Raw genomic sequence first — 16,649 nt, 5'->3', positions numbered from 1 at the left:
CGGGAAGGCTGAGGAGTGTGATCCCACGATAGTTGGAACACACCCTCCGGTGCCCCTTCTTAAAGAGAGGAACCACCACCCCGGTCTGCCAATCCAGAGGTACCGTCCCTGATGTCCACGCGATGCTGCAGAGTCTTGTCAACCAAGACAGCCCCACAGCATCCAGAGCCTTAAGGAACTCCGGGCGGTTCTCATCCACCCCCGGGGCCTTGCCACCGAGGAGCTTTTTAACTACCTCAGCAACCTCAGCCCCAGAAATAGGAGAGCCCACCACAGATTCCCCAGGCAATGCTTCCTCATAGGAAGACGTGTTGGTGGGATTGAGGAGGTCTTCGAAGTATTCCCTCCACCGATCCACAACATCCGCAGTTGAGGTCAGCAGAACACCATCCGCACCATACATTGTGTTGACAGTGCACTGCTTCACCCTCCTGAGGCGGCGGATGGTGGTCCAGAATCCTTTCGAAGTCATCCGGAAGTCGTTTTCCATGGCTTCCCCGAACTCCTCCCATGTCCGAGTTTTTGCCTCTGCGACCGCTGAAGCCGCACACCGCTTGGCCTGTTGGTACCTGTCCGCTGCTTCTGGAGTCCTATGAGCCAAAAGTACCCGATAGGACTCCTTCTTCAGCTTGATGGCATCCCTCACCGCCGGTGTCCACCAACGGGTTCTAGGATTACCGCCACGACAGGCACCAACTACCTTGCGGCCACAGCCCCAATCACCTGCCTCGACAATAGAGGCGCGGAACTTGGTCCACTCGGACTCAATGTCCAGCACCTCCCTCATGACATGTTAAAAGTTCTTCCGGAGGTGGGAATTGAAACTCTCTCTGACAGGAGACTCTGTCAGACGTTCCCAGCAGACCCTCACAATGCGTTTGGGCCTGCCAGTTTCTGTCCGGCATCCTCCCCCACCATCGTAGCCAACTCACCACCAGGTGGTGATCGGTAGAAAGCTCCGCCCCTCTCTTCACCCGAGTGTCCAAAACATGAGACCGCAAATTCGATGACACAACTACAAAGTCGATCATGGAACTGCGGCCTAGGGTGTCCTGGTGCCAAGTGCACATATGGACACCCTTATGTTTGAACATGGTGTTTGTTATGGACAATCTCTGACGAGCACAAAAGTCCAATAACAAAACACCACTCGGGTTCAGATCCGGGCGGCCATTCTTCCCAATCACGCCTCTCCAGGTTTCACTGTCGTTGCCAACATGAGCATTGAAGTCACCCAGTAGGACAAGGGAATCACCCGGGGGAGCACTTTGCAGTACTCCCTCGAGTGTATCCAAAAAGGGTGGGTACTCTGAACTGCTGTTTGGTGCGTAAGCACAAACAACAGTCAGGACCCGTCCCCCCACCCGAAAGCGGAGGGAGGCTACCCTCTCGTCCACTGGGTTAAACTCCAACATGCAGGCTTTGAGCCGGGGCGCAACAAGAATTGCTACCCCAGCTCGTCGCCTCTCACTGCGTGCAACGCCAGTGTGGAAGAGAGTCCAACCCCTCTCGAGAGAACTGGTTCCAGAGCCCTTGCTGTGCGTCGAGGTGAGTCCGACTATATCTCGCCGGAACTTCTCTACCTCGCGTACTAGCTCAGGCTCCTTTCCCCCCCAGCGAGGTGACGTTCCACGTCCCAAGAGCTAGCTTATGTAGCCGAGGATCGGACCACCAAGTGCCCTGCCTTTGGCTACCGCCCAGCTCACAATGCACCCGACCTCTATGGCCCTTCCCATGAGTGGTGAGCCCATTGGAGGGGTGACCCACGTTGCCTCTTCGGGCTGTACCCGGCCGGGCCCCATGGGTACAGGCCTGGCCACCAGGCGCTCGCCATCGTGCCCCAACTCCGGGCCTGACTCCAGAGGGGGGCCCCGGTGACCCGCGTCCGGGCGAGGGAAATCTGAGTCTTTGTTGTTTCATTCCCATAGAAGTCTTCGAGCTGCTCTTTGTCTCATCCCTCACCTAGGACCTGTTTGTCTTGGGAGACCCTACCAGGGGGCATGAAAGCCCACGGACAACATAGCTCCTCGGATCATTGGGACACGCAAACTCCTCTACCAAGGTAAGGTGGCAGCTCAGAGAGGAGCTGCATATGTTTTTTTTTAAAAAACCTTTGAGATGCTTTATGACAAACACTGTCCATTGAAACAACTTAGTAAGAAGCACAGTGGAGCAATTCAAATAGTGGAGCTCCAATTGGCTGCGCTGTAAGCGGACTTTTATTTATAAATAAATGATAAATGGGTTGTACTTGTATAGCGCTTTTCTACCTTCAAGGTACTCAAAGCGCTTTGACACTACTTCCACATTTACCCATTCACACACACATTCACACACTGATGGAGGGAGCTGCCATGCGAGGCGCTAACCAGCACCCATCAGGAGCAAGGGTGAAGTGTCTTGCTCAGGACACAACGGACATGACGAGGTTGGTACTAGGTGGGGATTGAACCAGGGACCCTCGGGTCGCGCACGGCACAGAATGCATAAAATTTTTTTTAAAAATCAGTCGCCATGTGTTTCATAATTATTGCGAACGATATGCAAAATTCCCCAAAAAGTGCAGTTCCCCTTTAAAAAACAGACAGCAGCTACATTTCATACCTTTTTCTGTAATATCCCTTTTAAACCTCTGCTTCACTTTTTCCTTAAAGACTTGCACTGTTGATTGAAAAACCTCAGCAGCGTGTCCGATTTCCAAGGTCTCTGTCTCGGTTTGACGACGGAATGTCAAGCCATGGGTGGCCGACAAGGGTGAACTTCGCCTAGACACACACATTGAAAAAAAATTCAACTGTGTTTGTCTGTGCTTTCCTTGTATGTAGAAACAGTAACAGACACAGCACACACACACATATGACATAATAAACATTTTGCTTGTTGGGCTTACCTTTGTCGTTTCAGAAAGGCACTTTCATCGAGCATTTGAAGACTTTCTTGATACGATGCGATTATCAGTTTTCGAATGGATGTGGCTGTAGGTTACATGACAACAGTATTTGAAATGGTGCATACTATGCCTGGGACATACAGTTGATATTAAACTTATAGTACACAGTAGGGATGTGCCAATACCGATTTTTTGGTACAGGGACTGGTACCAAAATGTATTCCGATACAATTGATTATAAAGGGGCCCGCAAAAATGTCATTATTGGCTTTATTTTAACAACATATCTTATGATACATTAAACATACATTTCTTATTGCACTCAAAGATTAATTTGGCATTAAATAACATAGTGAACACAGGCCTAGTAGGCAACTTCTCTTTTAGTAGTAAGTAAGCAAACAGGTTACTAAGGCTACTGATTGCAGTAACATATTTTGCATTTCCCTTCGTATTATTTTGTTTGTATTATTTCCCATCTATATTATTATTTACCGCTTGTCCCTCACAATCTTATTGTTAATTTACTGTAAACATCTGCTTAGTTTCTGTTTTAACATGTTCTATCTACACATATGTGTGAATGCTCCTAAGCATTCACACATATGTTTTTCTACACCAAAATTCATCTATTTATTCTTCTTCTTCTTTTTCTTCTTCTTCTCCAGATTTTGCGCGCTCTACCTTCCACATTTTTCATTCGATTCAAACCGTTCCAACGTCAAACTTGTCAGCCTATTCGGGAATCGCGGGCTTTCCATCGACAAATTCCAAAAATTCCGGGACATTTTTCCCATTCAAAATTAATTGCCATGTTTCAAACTCACACAATTTCTACATTTTTCAACTGATTCAAATCATTCCATCTTCAACATGTTCCACTCATCCTGGACATTCTAACTATAATTTTTCCAAGTTCCAAAAAATTCCAGGAATTCCGAGAATTTTCCGTTTTTCGAAACCCTATTTTCATCCTTTTCTGTCGACTACTCCTTGCACACTTTTCAACCCACTTCAATCGTTCCACCGTCAAAACATTCCTCTTAATCAAAGTTGTTTTTTGAACTGGAAAAATTCCCGGTTTTCCCGAAATTCCAGAAATTCCGTTATACCATTTCTCAATTAAAAATGTTACTACTTCAACAGGGGCGGTATGGCGTAGTGGGTAGAGCGGCTGTGCCAGAAACCTGAGGGTTGCAGGTTCGCTCACTGCCTCTTGACATCCAAATCACAGCCGTTGTGTCCTTGGGCAGGACATTTCACCCTGACCCCCGGTGCCGCTCACACTGGTGAATGAATGATGAATGAATGATAGGTGGTGGTCGGAGGGCCCGCAGGCGCAAACTGGCAGCCTCGCTTCCGTCAGTCTACCCCAGAGCAGCTGTGGCTACAAATGTAGCTTACCACCACCAGGTGTGAATGAATGATGGGATCCCACTTCTCTGTGAGCGCTTTGAGTATATAATAATAGAAAAGCGCAATATAAAATCTAATCCATTATTATTTATTATTATTTAACATTTCTCAACCGTTTTGAAAAATTCCAACACCAACCATTTGAACTCATTCAGAACATTCTAGTTTTTGGCCATTTCCAAAAAAAATCCCAAATGTTCATGAAATTCCCATTGGAATGACTTAACGTTCAAACTGGTGAACTTTGTTATTTTTTGCATATATTATCTAATTTGGAATTTGATGCCTGCAACATGTTTCAAAAAAGCTGGCACAAGTGGCAAAAACGACTGAGAAAGTTGAGGAATGCTCAACAAACACTTATTTGGAACATCCCACAGGTGAACAGGCTAATTGCAAACAGGTGGGTGCAAATCATTGTATTCTATTTTTATTTACGATTTACACAACGTGCCAACTTCACTGGTTTGGGTTTTGTATGATTTTAAAGGTATGTCGCACAATGTACATAAATGTGCAAAAATACTGCAGTCATACAACTTATTAGATGTGACAATGTTCTTCCCTAATGGAATTACATTAAATGCTGATGTAAAAAAAAAAAAACAGGGTTCCAAAATGTTTCTGAAATGTTCCAAAACGACATCCAAATGAATGTGCAGTATATTTCTACAAAAAAAGAATCATCCAAGTATGAGGGGCCGTTAGGGACATTATTCAGAATTACCTCTTACATACACTACTGAAATGCTCTCACACAAACAACTGAAATCTTTTTCTTTTATACACACTACTGAAACACTCTTATAAACACTACTGAAATGCTCTTACATACACTACTGAAATGCTCTCACATAAACAACTGAAATGTTTTTCTTTTATACACACTACTGAAACACTCTTATAAACACTACTGAAATGCTCTTACATACACTACTGAAATGCTCTTATAAATACTACTGAAACACTCTTATAAACTCTACTGAAACACTCTTACATACATTACTGAAACACTCTTATAAACACTACTGAAATGCTCTTACATACACTACTGAAACACTCTTATAAACACTACTGAAATGCTTTTACATACACTACTGAAACACTCTTATAAACACTACTGAAATACTCTTACATATACTACTGAAACACTCTTATAAACACTACTGAAACACTCTTATAAACACTACTGAAACATTCTTACATACACTACTGAAACACTCTTATAAACACTACTGAAACATTCTTACATACACTACTGAAACACTCTTATAAACACTACTGAAACATTCTTACATACACTACTGAAACACTCTTATAAACACTACTGAAATGTTTTTGTCTCACGCACGCACACACACCTGGAATTATTTTTCACTAGTATGTATAAACGGATTTCACCTGTGTGTGTGTGTGCTTTTTACACGTCCGTGTGAGAGACAACAATTTCAGTAGTATGTTTGCAAAGATTTCAGTTATGTGTATGAGCGCATCTTACCAGTGTGTATGCAAGCATTTTACCAGTGTGTGTAAGAGCATCTTACCAGTGTGTATGCGAGCATTTTACCAGTGTGTGTAAGAGCATCTTACCAGTGTGTGTAAGAGCATCTTACTAGTGTGTGTGAGCGATGTTGCATTCCGGTTCCGGTCACCAATAATCCCCGCCCCTTTTCAGACAAGTTTTTTTTTTTTTTTTTTAAAGCCAAGTTGTTGACAAAATGTCTGCCGACAAGTAGCTTAACCGAGGCGGGAGCTCCACTTCATAATTTGAGGGCTTCAGCTGAGAATATAAGAACACTTTCAATGCAACAAGGGTCGGGCTGCCGCCGTGGGTCGCCCCTGCAGGACGCGGCACCTGAGCGGCCACACAGGTGCCTTTCTCCTCCCGACAGCCAAGCAGCCTGGAGCAAATGTTACCTTGCGAGTTTACACTGCAGCATCATCAAGTGCAACGTTTCAGTTCATGGACATCAAAGCAAGAGGAGGAAAAGGTAATTAGACATTATTTATTTCTAAATGATTGTTGAATCCCTCGAAATGTAAGGCGACATGGCATTGTCGTGCGCTACAATGGTAACATGTCGAAATGTGAGTCACGTCGTGGTACGTCAGTAGCTAATCAAATACTAATGATAATGGATTACAATTATTTAGCGTTTTTCTATCGACTTGATAAGGGGTCCCCAAACTACGGCCCGCGGGCCGGTTACGGTCCACCAAAGTCCAACATCTGGTCCGCTGGGGAAAAAAAAGTTGTATTATTATTTTCAATCTGTCCTTTCTAATCCATTTTTTGGTGTCCCCTAGCCGCTCAGGCAAATCATATTGTCTAAAAATGCATTTCCCTGTATGACTTATATTGTCTTGGCTGTTTTCATGTGATCTGATTGTTACATTCTTATTCCAGAGTCACCACACAGCTGCGTGACCATTTCAACAAGGACAGAATAAACAACCTCTGGATTCATGGAACTTCTCTGCACACAAATATATTAATTGGAATATTCAATCAATTTCACATAAACATATTAAATATCCTTTTTTTTTGCTCAAAAAAGGTTCCTTATGCCTCTTTGGCGTTGTTAGGCCTGTTTTAGGGGGGCTCAAGCCCCCCTAAAATATTTTTAAGCCCCCCTAAATAATTTGGGGACAATTTTTTTTTTTTACAAATACATGCCGACATATTCATTATAAAGTGGCCCGAATATGAGTTTAAATAAATAATTATATAACCTGTCATTATTCACTCAATTTTCCCTCACTTCATAGCGTAAGGTAGAGAGCCCCTTTAGTGCGTCGGTATCCAATCCATTCCACTTGTTCATATAGAAAATGCCCACATCACTCAAAATCCAGTCCGCATTTTCTTTGCGACCTTGCATATATATATATATATATATATATATATATATATATATAAGAAAAACCCAGACACCATCTTTGTAGTCATTTTTCTCCTGCGTGGACTTCCGTCTTCCTTTAAAATGAGCGAAGCTGCACGAAACCTTGTGTCTGCAGTTGTAAATAATTTAGTTTTTAAGTTTTGTGTTTCTGGTAGAGTCTATATAAAGTAATATACATTATCCTATTGTTAAAATAATGAAAAAAACATCATTAAATATATTTGTTTTATTGTATTGTATTTTCAGAGGGAGGGAAAAACCAAGACATTTAATATCAAATGTAAAATTAATAAATACATAAAAAGAAAAAGAAAAACAATGGTTAAAAGCCATTGTCCCGGGGAGCATTTCATTTCGTTACGTGCATTTTTTTTACCGTCCCCGGGACTACGTTAATCTCAAACACTGGAAGTTACATTTTATTGTTTGCATTATTTGTTTCAGCATTGCACTTTGAAGATGATCCCTCAGCTCTTTGACAGCTTTGGCTCTTTTTCAGATCAGCAGACGGACTCTAAGTCTTTCTTATTTACAGTATATATAAACCTTTCTCATTTCTATTCAGACTTCCATATATATTTAATTTCCTTAACGGCTTGCCATAATATATATATATATATATATATATATATATATATATATATATATATATATATATATATATATATATATATATATATATATATATATTATATTTAAGCCAAATTATCCCGATCCAGATATTATTTTAATTCAAGTAACTAAGTAATATTTCCAGGGCTTTAATTTACAACCATTTTAGTCACATATGTGCCCAAAATGTAATCTGTGCAACTTCAAAATATTTGGGAACAAACAATTATTGTATTGTGAGCTAAAGTGGTGGCATTAGCCTCTATGTTGTGAATTAATAACATAAAGGCTAATGCCACCACTTTCATTGTGTTTCAGTGTATCTTGAAGGATCATGCAAGTAATTGTTTCTTGTTTATGCTGTAAACAAAATATCACTGTGCAAAGCCATGTTTGTTGTTGTACTGAACACAGATTGAAAATAAATCGACTGAAATAATAATAACAATGAATTATTTATAAGTCTTTGTTAGCCGTTTGTGAAGTGTTTTGCTCGTGCGCTACGTTCGCTCGCATCCTGTGCATCTCCTGGGGGCTAAGCCCCCCCCCCTGTCCTTAAAAGCTAGTGACGCCCCTGTTATGCCTTATTATTTATATACTTTTCAATGCTTCTTGTAGTCAGACAATATATATTGTTTGTCTAAAATTATAGTTTAAGTTAATGTGTTAATATTTACACCTAGCCTAAATACAATAATCATAAGACAAAAAAATTGTGTAGCACAAACATTTGGGACAAGTTTGGGGAGATTTTGACAAAGTGTGTGTGATGGTGGGGGCTGGATGACATTACTCGTCAGAACATAAAATAACTTAAAAACCTCAACGGTAGAAACATAAATGTTTACAGCACAAACATATTGCAGTGTTATTTTGATATTTGCAATAATAAAGTGGGCAACTTCATATATGTCTGTATAACAGGTTCCTTTATTTATTTTTTACAAAATGTTAATTTGCAGAATACACTGCACAAGAGAAGAAAACATTTGAACAAACCTTATACATCACATATTGTTCACTGAATAAAGTGCAGAATTGAAGTGAAAATGTCTATTCCATAGTTGCCATCATTTTCAAGTGGGTTCACTTGTTGAAAAATTTTCATTGTTGTCTCATTAATGTTTACATCTATGTCTGGAATTACACACCGACAAGTATTGAAAGCATATGAATAATAAGACATAAGGAACCTTTCTGAGCCAAAAAAGGTTGTTTTCAACACACTGTTGAAAATAATAATCACAATGTTTCTATGTGAAATTGATTGAATATTCCAATTAATATATTTGTGTGCAGAGAAGTTCCATGAATCCAGAGGTTGTTTATTCTGTCCTTGTTGAAATGGTCACGCAGCTGTGTGGTGACTCTGGAATAAGAATGTAACAATCAGATCACATGAAAACAGCCAAGACAATATAAGTCATACAGGGAAATGCATTTTTAGACAATATGATTTGCCTGAGCGGCTAGGGGACACCAAAAAATGGATTAGAAAAGACAGATTGAAAATAATAATACAACTTTTTTTTTTCCAGCGGACCAGATGTTGGACTTTGGTGGACCGTAACCGGCCCGCGGGCCGTAGTTTGGGGACCCCTTATCAAGTCGATAGAAAAACGCTAAATAATTGTAATCCATTATCATTAGTATTTGATTAGCTACTGACGTACCACGACGTGACTCACATTTCGACATGTTACCATTGTAGCGCACTACAATGCCATGTCGCCTTACATTTCGAGGGATTCAACAATCATTTAGAAATAAATAATGTCTAATTACCTTTTCCTCCTCTTGCTTCGATGTCCATGAACTGAAACGTTGCACTTGATGATGCTGCAGTGTAAACTCGCAAGGTAACATTTGCTCCAGGCTGCTTGGCTGTCGGGAGGAGAAAGGCACCTGTGTGGCCGCTCAGGTGCCGCGTGCTGCAGGGGCGACCCACGGCGGCAGCCCGACCCTTGTTGCATTGAAAGTGTTCTTATATTCTCAGCTGAAGCCCTCAAATTATGAAGTAGAGCTCCCACCTCGGTTAAGCTACTTGTCGGCAGACATTTTGTCAACAACTTGGCTTTAAAAAAAAAAAAAAAAAACTTGTCTGAAAAGGGGCGGGGATTATTGGTGACCGGAACCGGAATGCAACATCGCTCACACATGTAATATTCTTAGGTACTACGATCTCCGAGCGGTCCCTGAAGTATACACGAATATGATTGGCCCAAGGAATGAGGTACTTCCTGTTTAAGCGTTGCCGGACATGTGATGTGTTATTCCCACTAGTCGTGAATAAAAGTACAGTTAGCAACACGTCGTGTGTTGGCTCAACTTATTTCCACAACACGGAACAAGACATGGTGTCAGAATAAAAGGAAAGAAGAATTTTGCAACAAGATGGACGTCGCCGGAGTTCCTTCACCTCGAATGGATTGGGATGCGAGCAACCTGCCCGAAGCATGGCGGAAGTTTAAGCTCCACGTAGAGTTGATGTTTTCTGGTCCTTTTAAGAAAAAAGGAGAGGACGAAAAGTGCAGCTATCTTCTCATTTGGATTGGCGAAAGAGGACGGGACATATATAACACATGGACACTTACAGACGACGAACGTAAGGTACTGATTACGTACTATGAGCGCTATGAAGCATACGTCATGCCGAAGTCAAACATAATATTTGCTCGTTATAAATTTCACAAAAAAGTCCAAGGAGCCAACGAGCCATTTGAACAGTTTTTGACGGATTTGAGACTGCTTGTGAAGGACTGCAATTATGCAAACAAGGAGGAGATGGTGAGAGACCGTGTCGTGTTTGGGATCCACTCACCTAAAGTAAGAGAAAAGCTACTGAGTGTCGGTTCCGATTTGACGTTGGATAAAGCTATAGATATAGTCAGGTCTCATGACATGGCACAAGCACAGCTCAAAACTATAGCTAGCGGCTACAGCGGCCTGCACGAGCAGACTGTCCATGCTATCAGTCGCCATTATCCAAGGAAGACAGCTTGGAAAACGCGCCATGACAAGGCAACAGAGCACACCTACAGACCTGATGGGGACAGAGAGCGTCATAAAAGTTGTGGCTACTGCGGAAACAAGCCTCATGGAGCAAAAGACTACTGTCCAGCCTGCAAGATATGCAGCAAATGGAACCATTTCGCAAAAGTATGCCGCTCAAAGCAGAGTACAGGAGTGCACACTGTAAGTGAAATTGACTCACTCAGCAAGACAGACAATGAAGAATTATTTATTGATGCAGTTACACAAGGCAGCGGTAACAAAAGAGAAACTGAACAGGCATATGCAGATGTGTTTGTTGGACCAAGTAAAACTACTGTCACCTTCAAGCTAGACACCGGGGCTTCAGCTAATGTCATTCCCACTAATGTTTTCCAAAGGCTTGGGATACAGGACACACTACAACCAACAACACGCCCTCTCTATGGTTATGGGGGTGAGAAGTTATCCGTCAGAGGAAAATGCAACATTAAATGCCAGTACAAAAGCATCCATCTGACATTAAAGGTCCACATCGTTGACACACAAGCTCCTCCTGTGTTAGGATTAAAAGCCTGTTTGGATTTTGGACTCATTAAACTTATACTGTCCGTGCACAGCACACCTGAGACATCGGTTATGGATGAGTTTGCTGATGTGTTCACAGGAATAGGACTGTTTCCTGGAGAGTGTACAATTCACATTAAACCTGAAGCAGTACCTGTAGTTCACCCACCTAGGCGCGTCCCTCTGGCCCTTCGTGACCACCTCAAAGAGGAATTACAAAACATGGAAAAACAAGACATCATTGTAAAAGTCACTGAACCAACCGAATGGGTTAATTCAATGGTAGCAGCAGAAAAACCACGCACAGGAAAACTAAGAGTATGTCTGGATCCAAGGGATCTAAATAAAGTCATCAAACGCCCGCACTACCCCTTACCTACCCTTGAGGACACCACATCCAAATTGGCAGGAGCCTGTTTCTTCAGTGTAATGGATGCAAGGTCAGGCTACTGGGCTATCAAGCTCTCAGATGAGTCCTCAAAGCTGACAACCTTCAACACTGTTTTCGGACGATACAGATTCCTCCGCTTACCTTTTGGACTGATTTCGGCTCAAGATGAGTTTCAGCGTAAAGTTGACGAGACTTATGAGGGTTTGCAGGGTGTCACAGCAATAGTCGATGATATCCTCATCTATGGCAAGACTAAAGAAGAACATGATACCAACCTCCGTGCAATGTTGCAGCGCTCCAGGGAGCGAGGAGTTAAGCTCAACCCAGATAAGAGTACAATCTGTGCTACTGAAGTCAGCTATTTTGGGCATCGAATCACCAAGGATGGAATCAAGCCTGATCCAGCTAAGATTGCAGCTGTGAAGGACATGGAGCCACCAAGAGACAAAGGTGAGCTGGAAACAATCCTTGGCATGATTAACTACTTGTCCAAATTTGCCCCTGGACTGTCTGATGTCAATGCACCCATGCGTCACCTATTAAAAGATTCGAGTGAATTCAGATGGGATGCACAGCAGGAGGAAGCATCCGGAAAGATTAAAGAGCTCCTCACTCAGGAACCAGGTCCAGTGTTAAGGTATTTTGACCCGAGCAAGGAACTCAGACTCCAAGTTGACGCATCAAAATATGGATTAGGGGCAGTACTATTACAAGAAGGAAAGCCCATAGGCTATGCATCTAAGTCACTAACTGATTGTGAAGTCAATTATGCACAAATTGAGAAGGAGTTATTTGCTATTCTGTTTGGGTGCAAGCGTTTCCACCAGTACATATATGGTCGGCACATCACCGTGGAAAGTGACCATAAGCCACTTGAATCCATTTTGCAAAAACCACTTGCAGCAGCGCCTCCAAGGTTACAAAGAATGATGTTACAGCTACAGAGGTATAACTTCACCATCACTCACAGACCAGGCAAAGACATTCCTGTCGCAGACACTCTCTCCAGAAAGTCACTGCCTGACCAGGACACCAGCCTCAGTGAAGGTATGGACATGCAAGTGCACACCGTTTATAGCAACCTACCTGTCAGTGACACCAGACTTGAAGACATCAAGGTGGAGACTGGAAAGGATGCTCAACTCATCTTGCTGAAAAAGATAATTAAGTCAGGATGGCCCGAGGAGAGGAAACGATGCCCTCAGAACATAGCGGAGTATTGGAACTACCGGGACGAGCTCTCGCAGATGAATAACATCCTGTTCAAGGGGGAAAAAATCATCATACCCAACTCACTGCGCACAGAGATGTTATCCCGTATCCATGCAGGTCACATGGGTATGGAAAAGTGTAAACAAAGAGCGCGTGACATCATCTTCTGGCCTGGGATGAACAAACAGATTGAGGAGTTAGTTGGTAAATGCCACATCTGCAATGAACATAAACCATCAAACACTAAAGAGCCAGTGATAAGTCACAAGATCCCAGACAGGCCATGGCAAACAGTGGCTACTGACCTGTTCACTTGGAACAATGATGATTATTTAGTCACAGTAGACTATTACAGCAGATACTTTGAGCTAAACAGATTAAACAGCACCACAGCTGCTGCTGTTATACATAAACTAAAATCTTCTTTTGCAAGACACGGGATACCAGAGACTGTTATATCAGACAATGGTCCACAGTACAGATGTAGAGAGTTTGATGTTTTTGCCAACACATGGGGGTTCACACATATTACCTCAAGCCCATGCTATCCTCAAAGTAATGGGTTAGCCGAGAAGTCGGTTCACATTGCAAAGTCCCTTATGGAAAAGGCCAAAGCTGATCAGAAAGACCCTTATCTGAGTCTGCTTGAATATCGCAATACCCCAGTGGACAACTTCAAATCACCAGTTCAGCTGCTCATGAGTCGTCGCACACGCTCAATCCTGCCTAACACCCATCAGCAGCTGCAACCCAAAACTATCAGCCACAAGGATGTTCACATCATGAGAACCAACAAACAACACCAGCAGAAGGAATACTATGACAGATCAGCTAAGCAAATGTCACCTTTGCATGAAGGACAATACATCCGTTTTCAGGAGAAAGGCTACTGGAAACCAGCAGTTGTCATTCGTTCAGCTGATACCGAAAGATCATATCACATACGTGCATCAGGAGGACAAGAATATAGGCGAAATAGACGACATCTCTTGGACACAAGAGAGACACTGACCACTCAGACTGAAGAAAACACAAAACATGACACACAACATGCACCGCACACTGACACACCACACACCTCAAAGATAACAGAAGAAACAGCCCCACAGCCTGTGCGGTATCAGACAAGGTCTGGACGTGAGGTTAAGCCCAGAGTTGTTATGGACTTATAAAAATTATGCTCAATGGTGTTCAGATATGTACAATTCAATAACATTGTGATTGTGTTTCTATTTACAACAGTATGACATTCAAGCAAGTTAAGTGATAATTGAAATCTGTTGTTGAATTCTTACTTTATGACAGTCGTACATGTGCTACTTGAATTTCAATACGTTTCAGTAATGGTTATCGCACAGAGTGTGTTTTCTTAAATGTTGTGTTCCATATTTTTCTAAAAGAAGGGGGATGTAATATTCTTAGGTAATACGATCTCCGAGCGGTCCCTGAAGTATACACGAATATGATTGGCCCAAGGAATGAGGTACTTCCTGTTTAAGCGTTGCCGGACATGTGATGTGTTATTCCCACTAGTCGTGAATAAAAGTACAGTTAGCAACACGTCGTGTGTTGGCTCAACTTATTTCCACAACACGGAACAAGTCAACACACACTAGTAAGATGCTCTTACACACACTGGTAAGATGCTCTTACACACACTGGTAAAATGCTCTTACACACACTGGTAAAATGCTTGCATACACACTGGTAAGATGCGCTCATACACATAACTGAAATCTTTGCACACATACTACTGAAATTGTTGTCTCTCACACGGACGTGTAAAAAGCACACACACACACACAGGTGAAATCCGTTTATACAAACTAGTGAAAAATAATTCCAGGTGTGTGTGCATGTGTGTGTGTGCGTGAGACAAAAACATTTCAGTAGTGTTTATAAGAGTGTTTCAGTAGTGTATGTAAGAATGTTTCAGTAGTGTTTATAAGAGTGTTTCAGTAGTGTATGTAAGAATGTTTCAGTAGTGTTTATAAGAGTGTTTCAGTAGTGTATGTAAGAATGTTTCAGTAGTGTTTATAAGAGTGTTTCAGTAGTGTATGTAAGAATGTTTCAGTAGTGTTTATAAGAGTGTTTCAGTAGTGTATGTAAGAATGTTTCAGTAGTGTTTATAAGTGTTTCAGTCGTGTATGTAAGAATGTTTCAGTAGTGTTTATAAGAGTGTTTCAGTAGTGTTTATAAGAGTGTTTCAGTAGTATATGTAAGAGCATTTCAGTAGTGTTTATAAGAGTGTTTCAGTAGTGTATGTAAGAGCATTTCAGTAGTATTTATAAGAGTGTTTCAGTAGTGTATGTAAGAGCATTTCAGTAGTGTTTATAAGAGTGTTTCAGTAGTGTATGTAAGAGCATTTCAGTAGTATTTATAAGAGTGTTTCAGTAGTGTATGTAAGAGTGTTTCAATAGTGTTTATAAGAGTGTTTCAGTAGTATTTATAAGAGCATTTCAGTAGTGTATGTAAGAGCATTTCAGTAGTGTTTATAAGAGTGTTTCAGTAGTGTGTATAAAAGAAAAAGAGTTCAGTTGTTTGTGTGAGAGCATTTCAGTAGTGTATGTAAGAGGTAATTCTGAATAATGTCCCTAACGGCCCTCATATCCAAGAACCACTCAGCATAATTGACAAGTATTTTTTCAGGCGCATAATCATTTTTAAATGACCCTGCTCGAACAACTTCTCAAAGCAGTTAATGAAAAAAGCTATATAAATATTAATCAAAAAAGTGTCCAAAGCAATGTTCAGTTTGTGCCTCTCTAGAAAGGGATAAAATAAATAAAAATGAGAACAGAAAAAGTGCAAAAAATACAGCTGATCTCATCTAGAGACAATATTGAGTCACTTTTTTCAATGTCTGCTCATTTCAACAAAATAAGATTTATATTTAAATTACTTACTATTTAGATGACTGGCTTCATCAGTTGACAAACTTGTAGCAATAACGCAGAAGAAAACCAGGCCAAGCATCGCATAACAGGCCATTTCACAGTATGTGCTGAAGTTTCCAGTAAGTACGACACTAATCTTAAAGGTTGTGTGCAGTTTCCTCATGCTGTATAAATATGTGGCTAAAGCACTTGCCTTAAAGTCAACAATCCCATGCTAGAGTGACTCTCATTTAGTCTTGTCCTTGCTTGACTCATTTAAAAAAAACACTGCCTTGTTACCTACTGATACATGAACATCCATCCATCCATTTTGTACCGCTTGTCCCGTTCAGGGTCTCGGGGGGTGCTGGAGCCTATCCCAGCTGCACTCGGGCAGATGGCGGGGTACACCCTGGACAAGTCGCCACCTCATCGCAGGGCCAACACAGATAGACAGACAACATTCACACTCACATTCACACACTAGGGCCAATTTAGTGTTGCCAATCAACCTATCCCCAGGTGCATGTTTTTGGAGGTGGGAGGAAGCCGGAGTACCCGGAGGGAACCCACATGATTTTAATTCAATAACAAACACAGTAACGGTACTGGTGTTTACGTGATGTTTTGGAGCGGTTGTCAGGTGACAATGCCGGTGTAACCTGAGGGACTAAACTTAAAGATAACCAATAACCAACATAATAACTAAGACGTTTGTAAAATACAAGTTGAAATGGCCAAAATGAAAGTACAAATTCAATCGAATAGGGTTTTTAAACGCTACAATACAA

General features: G+C 41.6%; 1 protein-coding gene across 1 annotated transcript in view; it reads right to left on the bottom strand.

Moving 5' to 3' along the window:
• tpo (thyroid peroxidase) overlaps positions 1–13,218 on the bottom strand; it is an 88,335-nt gene extending 75,117 nt beyond the window's left edge. Inside the window, exons 1-3 of the mRNA XM_061925066.1 lie at positions 12,857–13,218; positions 2,891–2,975; positions 2,605–2,765 (exon numbers count right to left, since the gene is read on the bottom strand). Of these exons, the coding sequence (XP_061781050.1) occupies positions 2,605–2,765; positions 2,891–2,975; positions 12,857–12,884 (274 nt within the window). The 5' untranslated portion in view covers positions 12,885–13,218. The remainder of the gene's footprint in view (positions 1–2,604; positions 2,766–2,890; positions 2,976–12,856) is intronic.
• Positions 13,219–16,649: the final 3,431 nt, after the last annotated feature.

Source organism: Nerophis lumbriciformis, linkage group LG29 (genome assembly GCF_033978685.3).
Source record: "Nerophis lumbriciformis linkage group LG29, RoL_Nlum_v2.1, whole genome shotgun sequence".
Lineage (NCBI taxonomy): Eukaryota > Metazoa > Chordata > Actinopteri > Syngnathiformes > Syngnathidae > Nerophis > Nerophis lumbriciformis.
The sequence above is the reverse complement of the archived record's forward strand: the minus strand, read 5'-3'. Positions and strand labels throughout refer to the sequence as shown.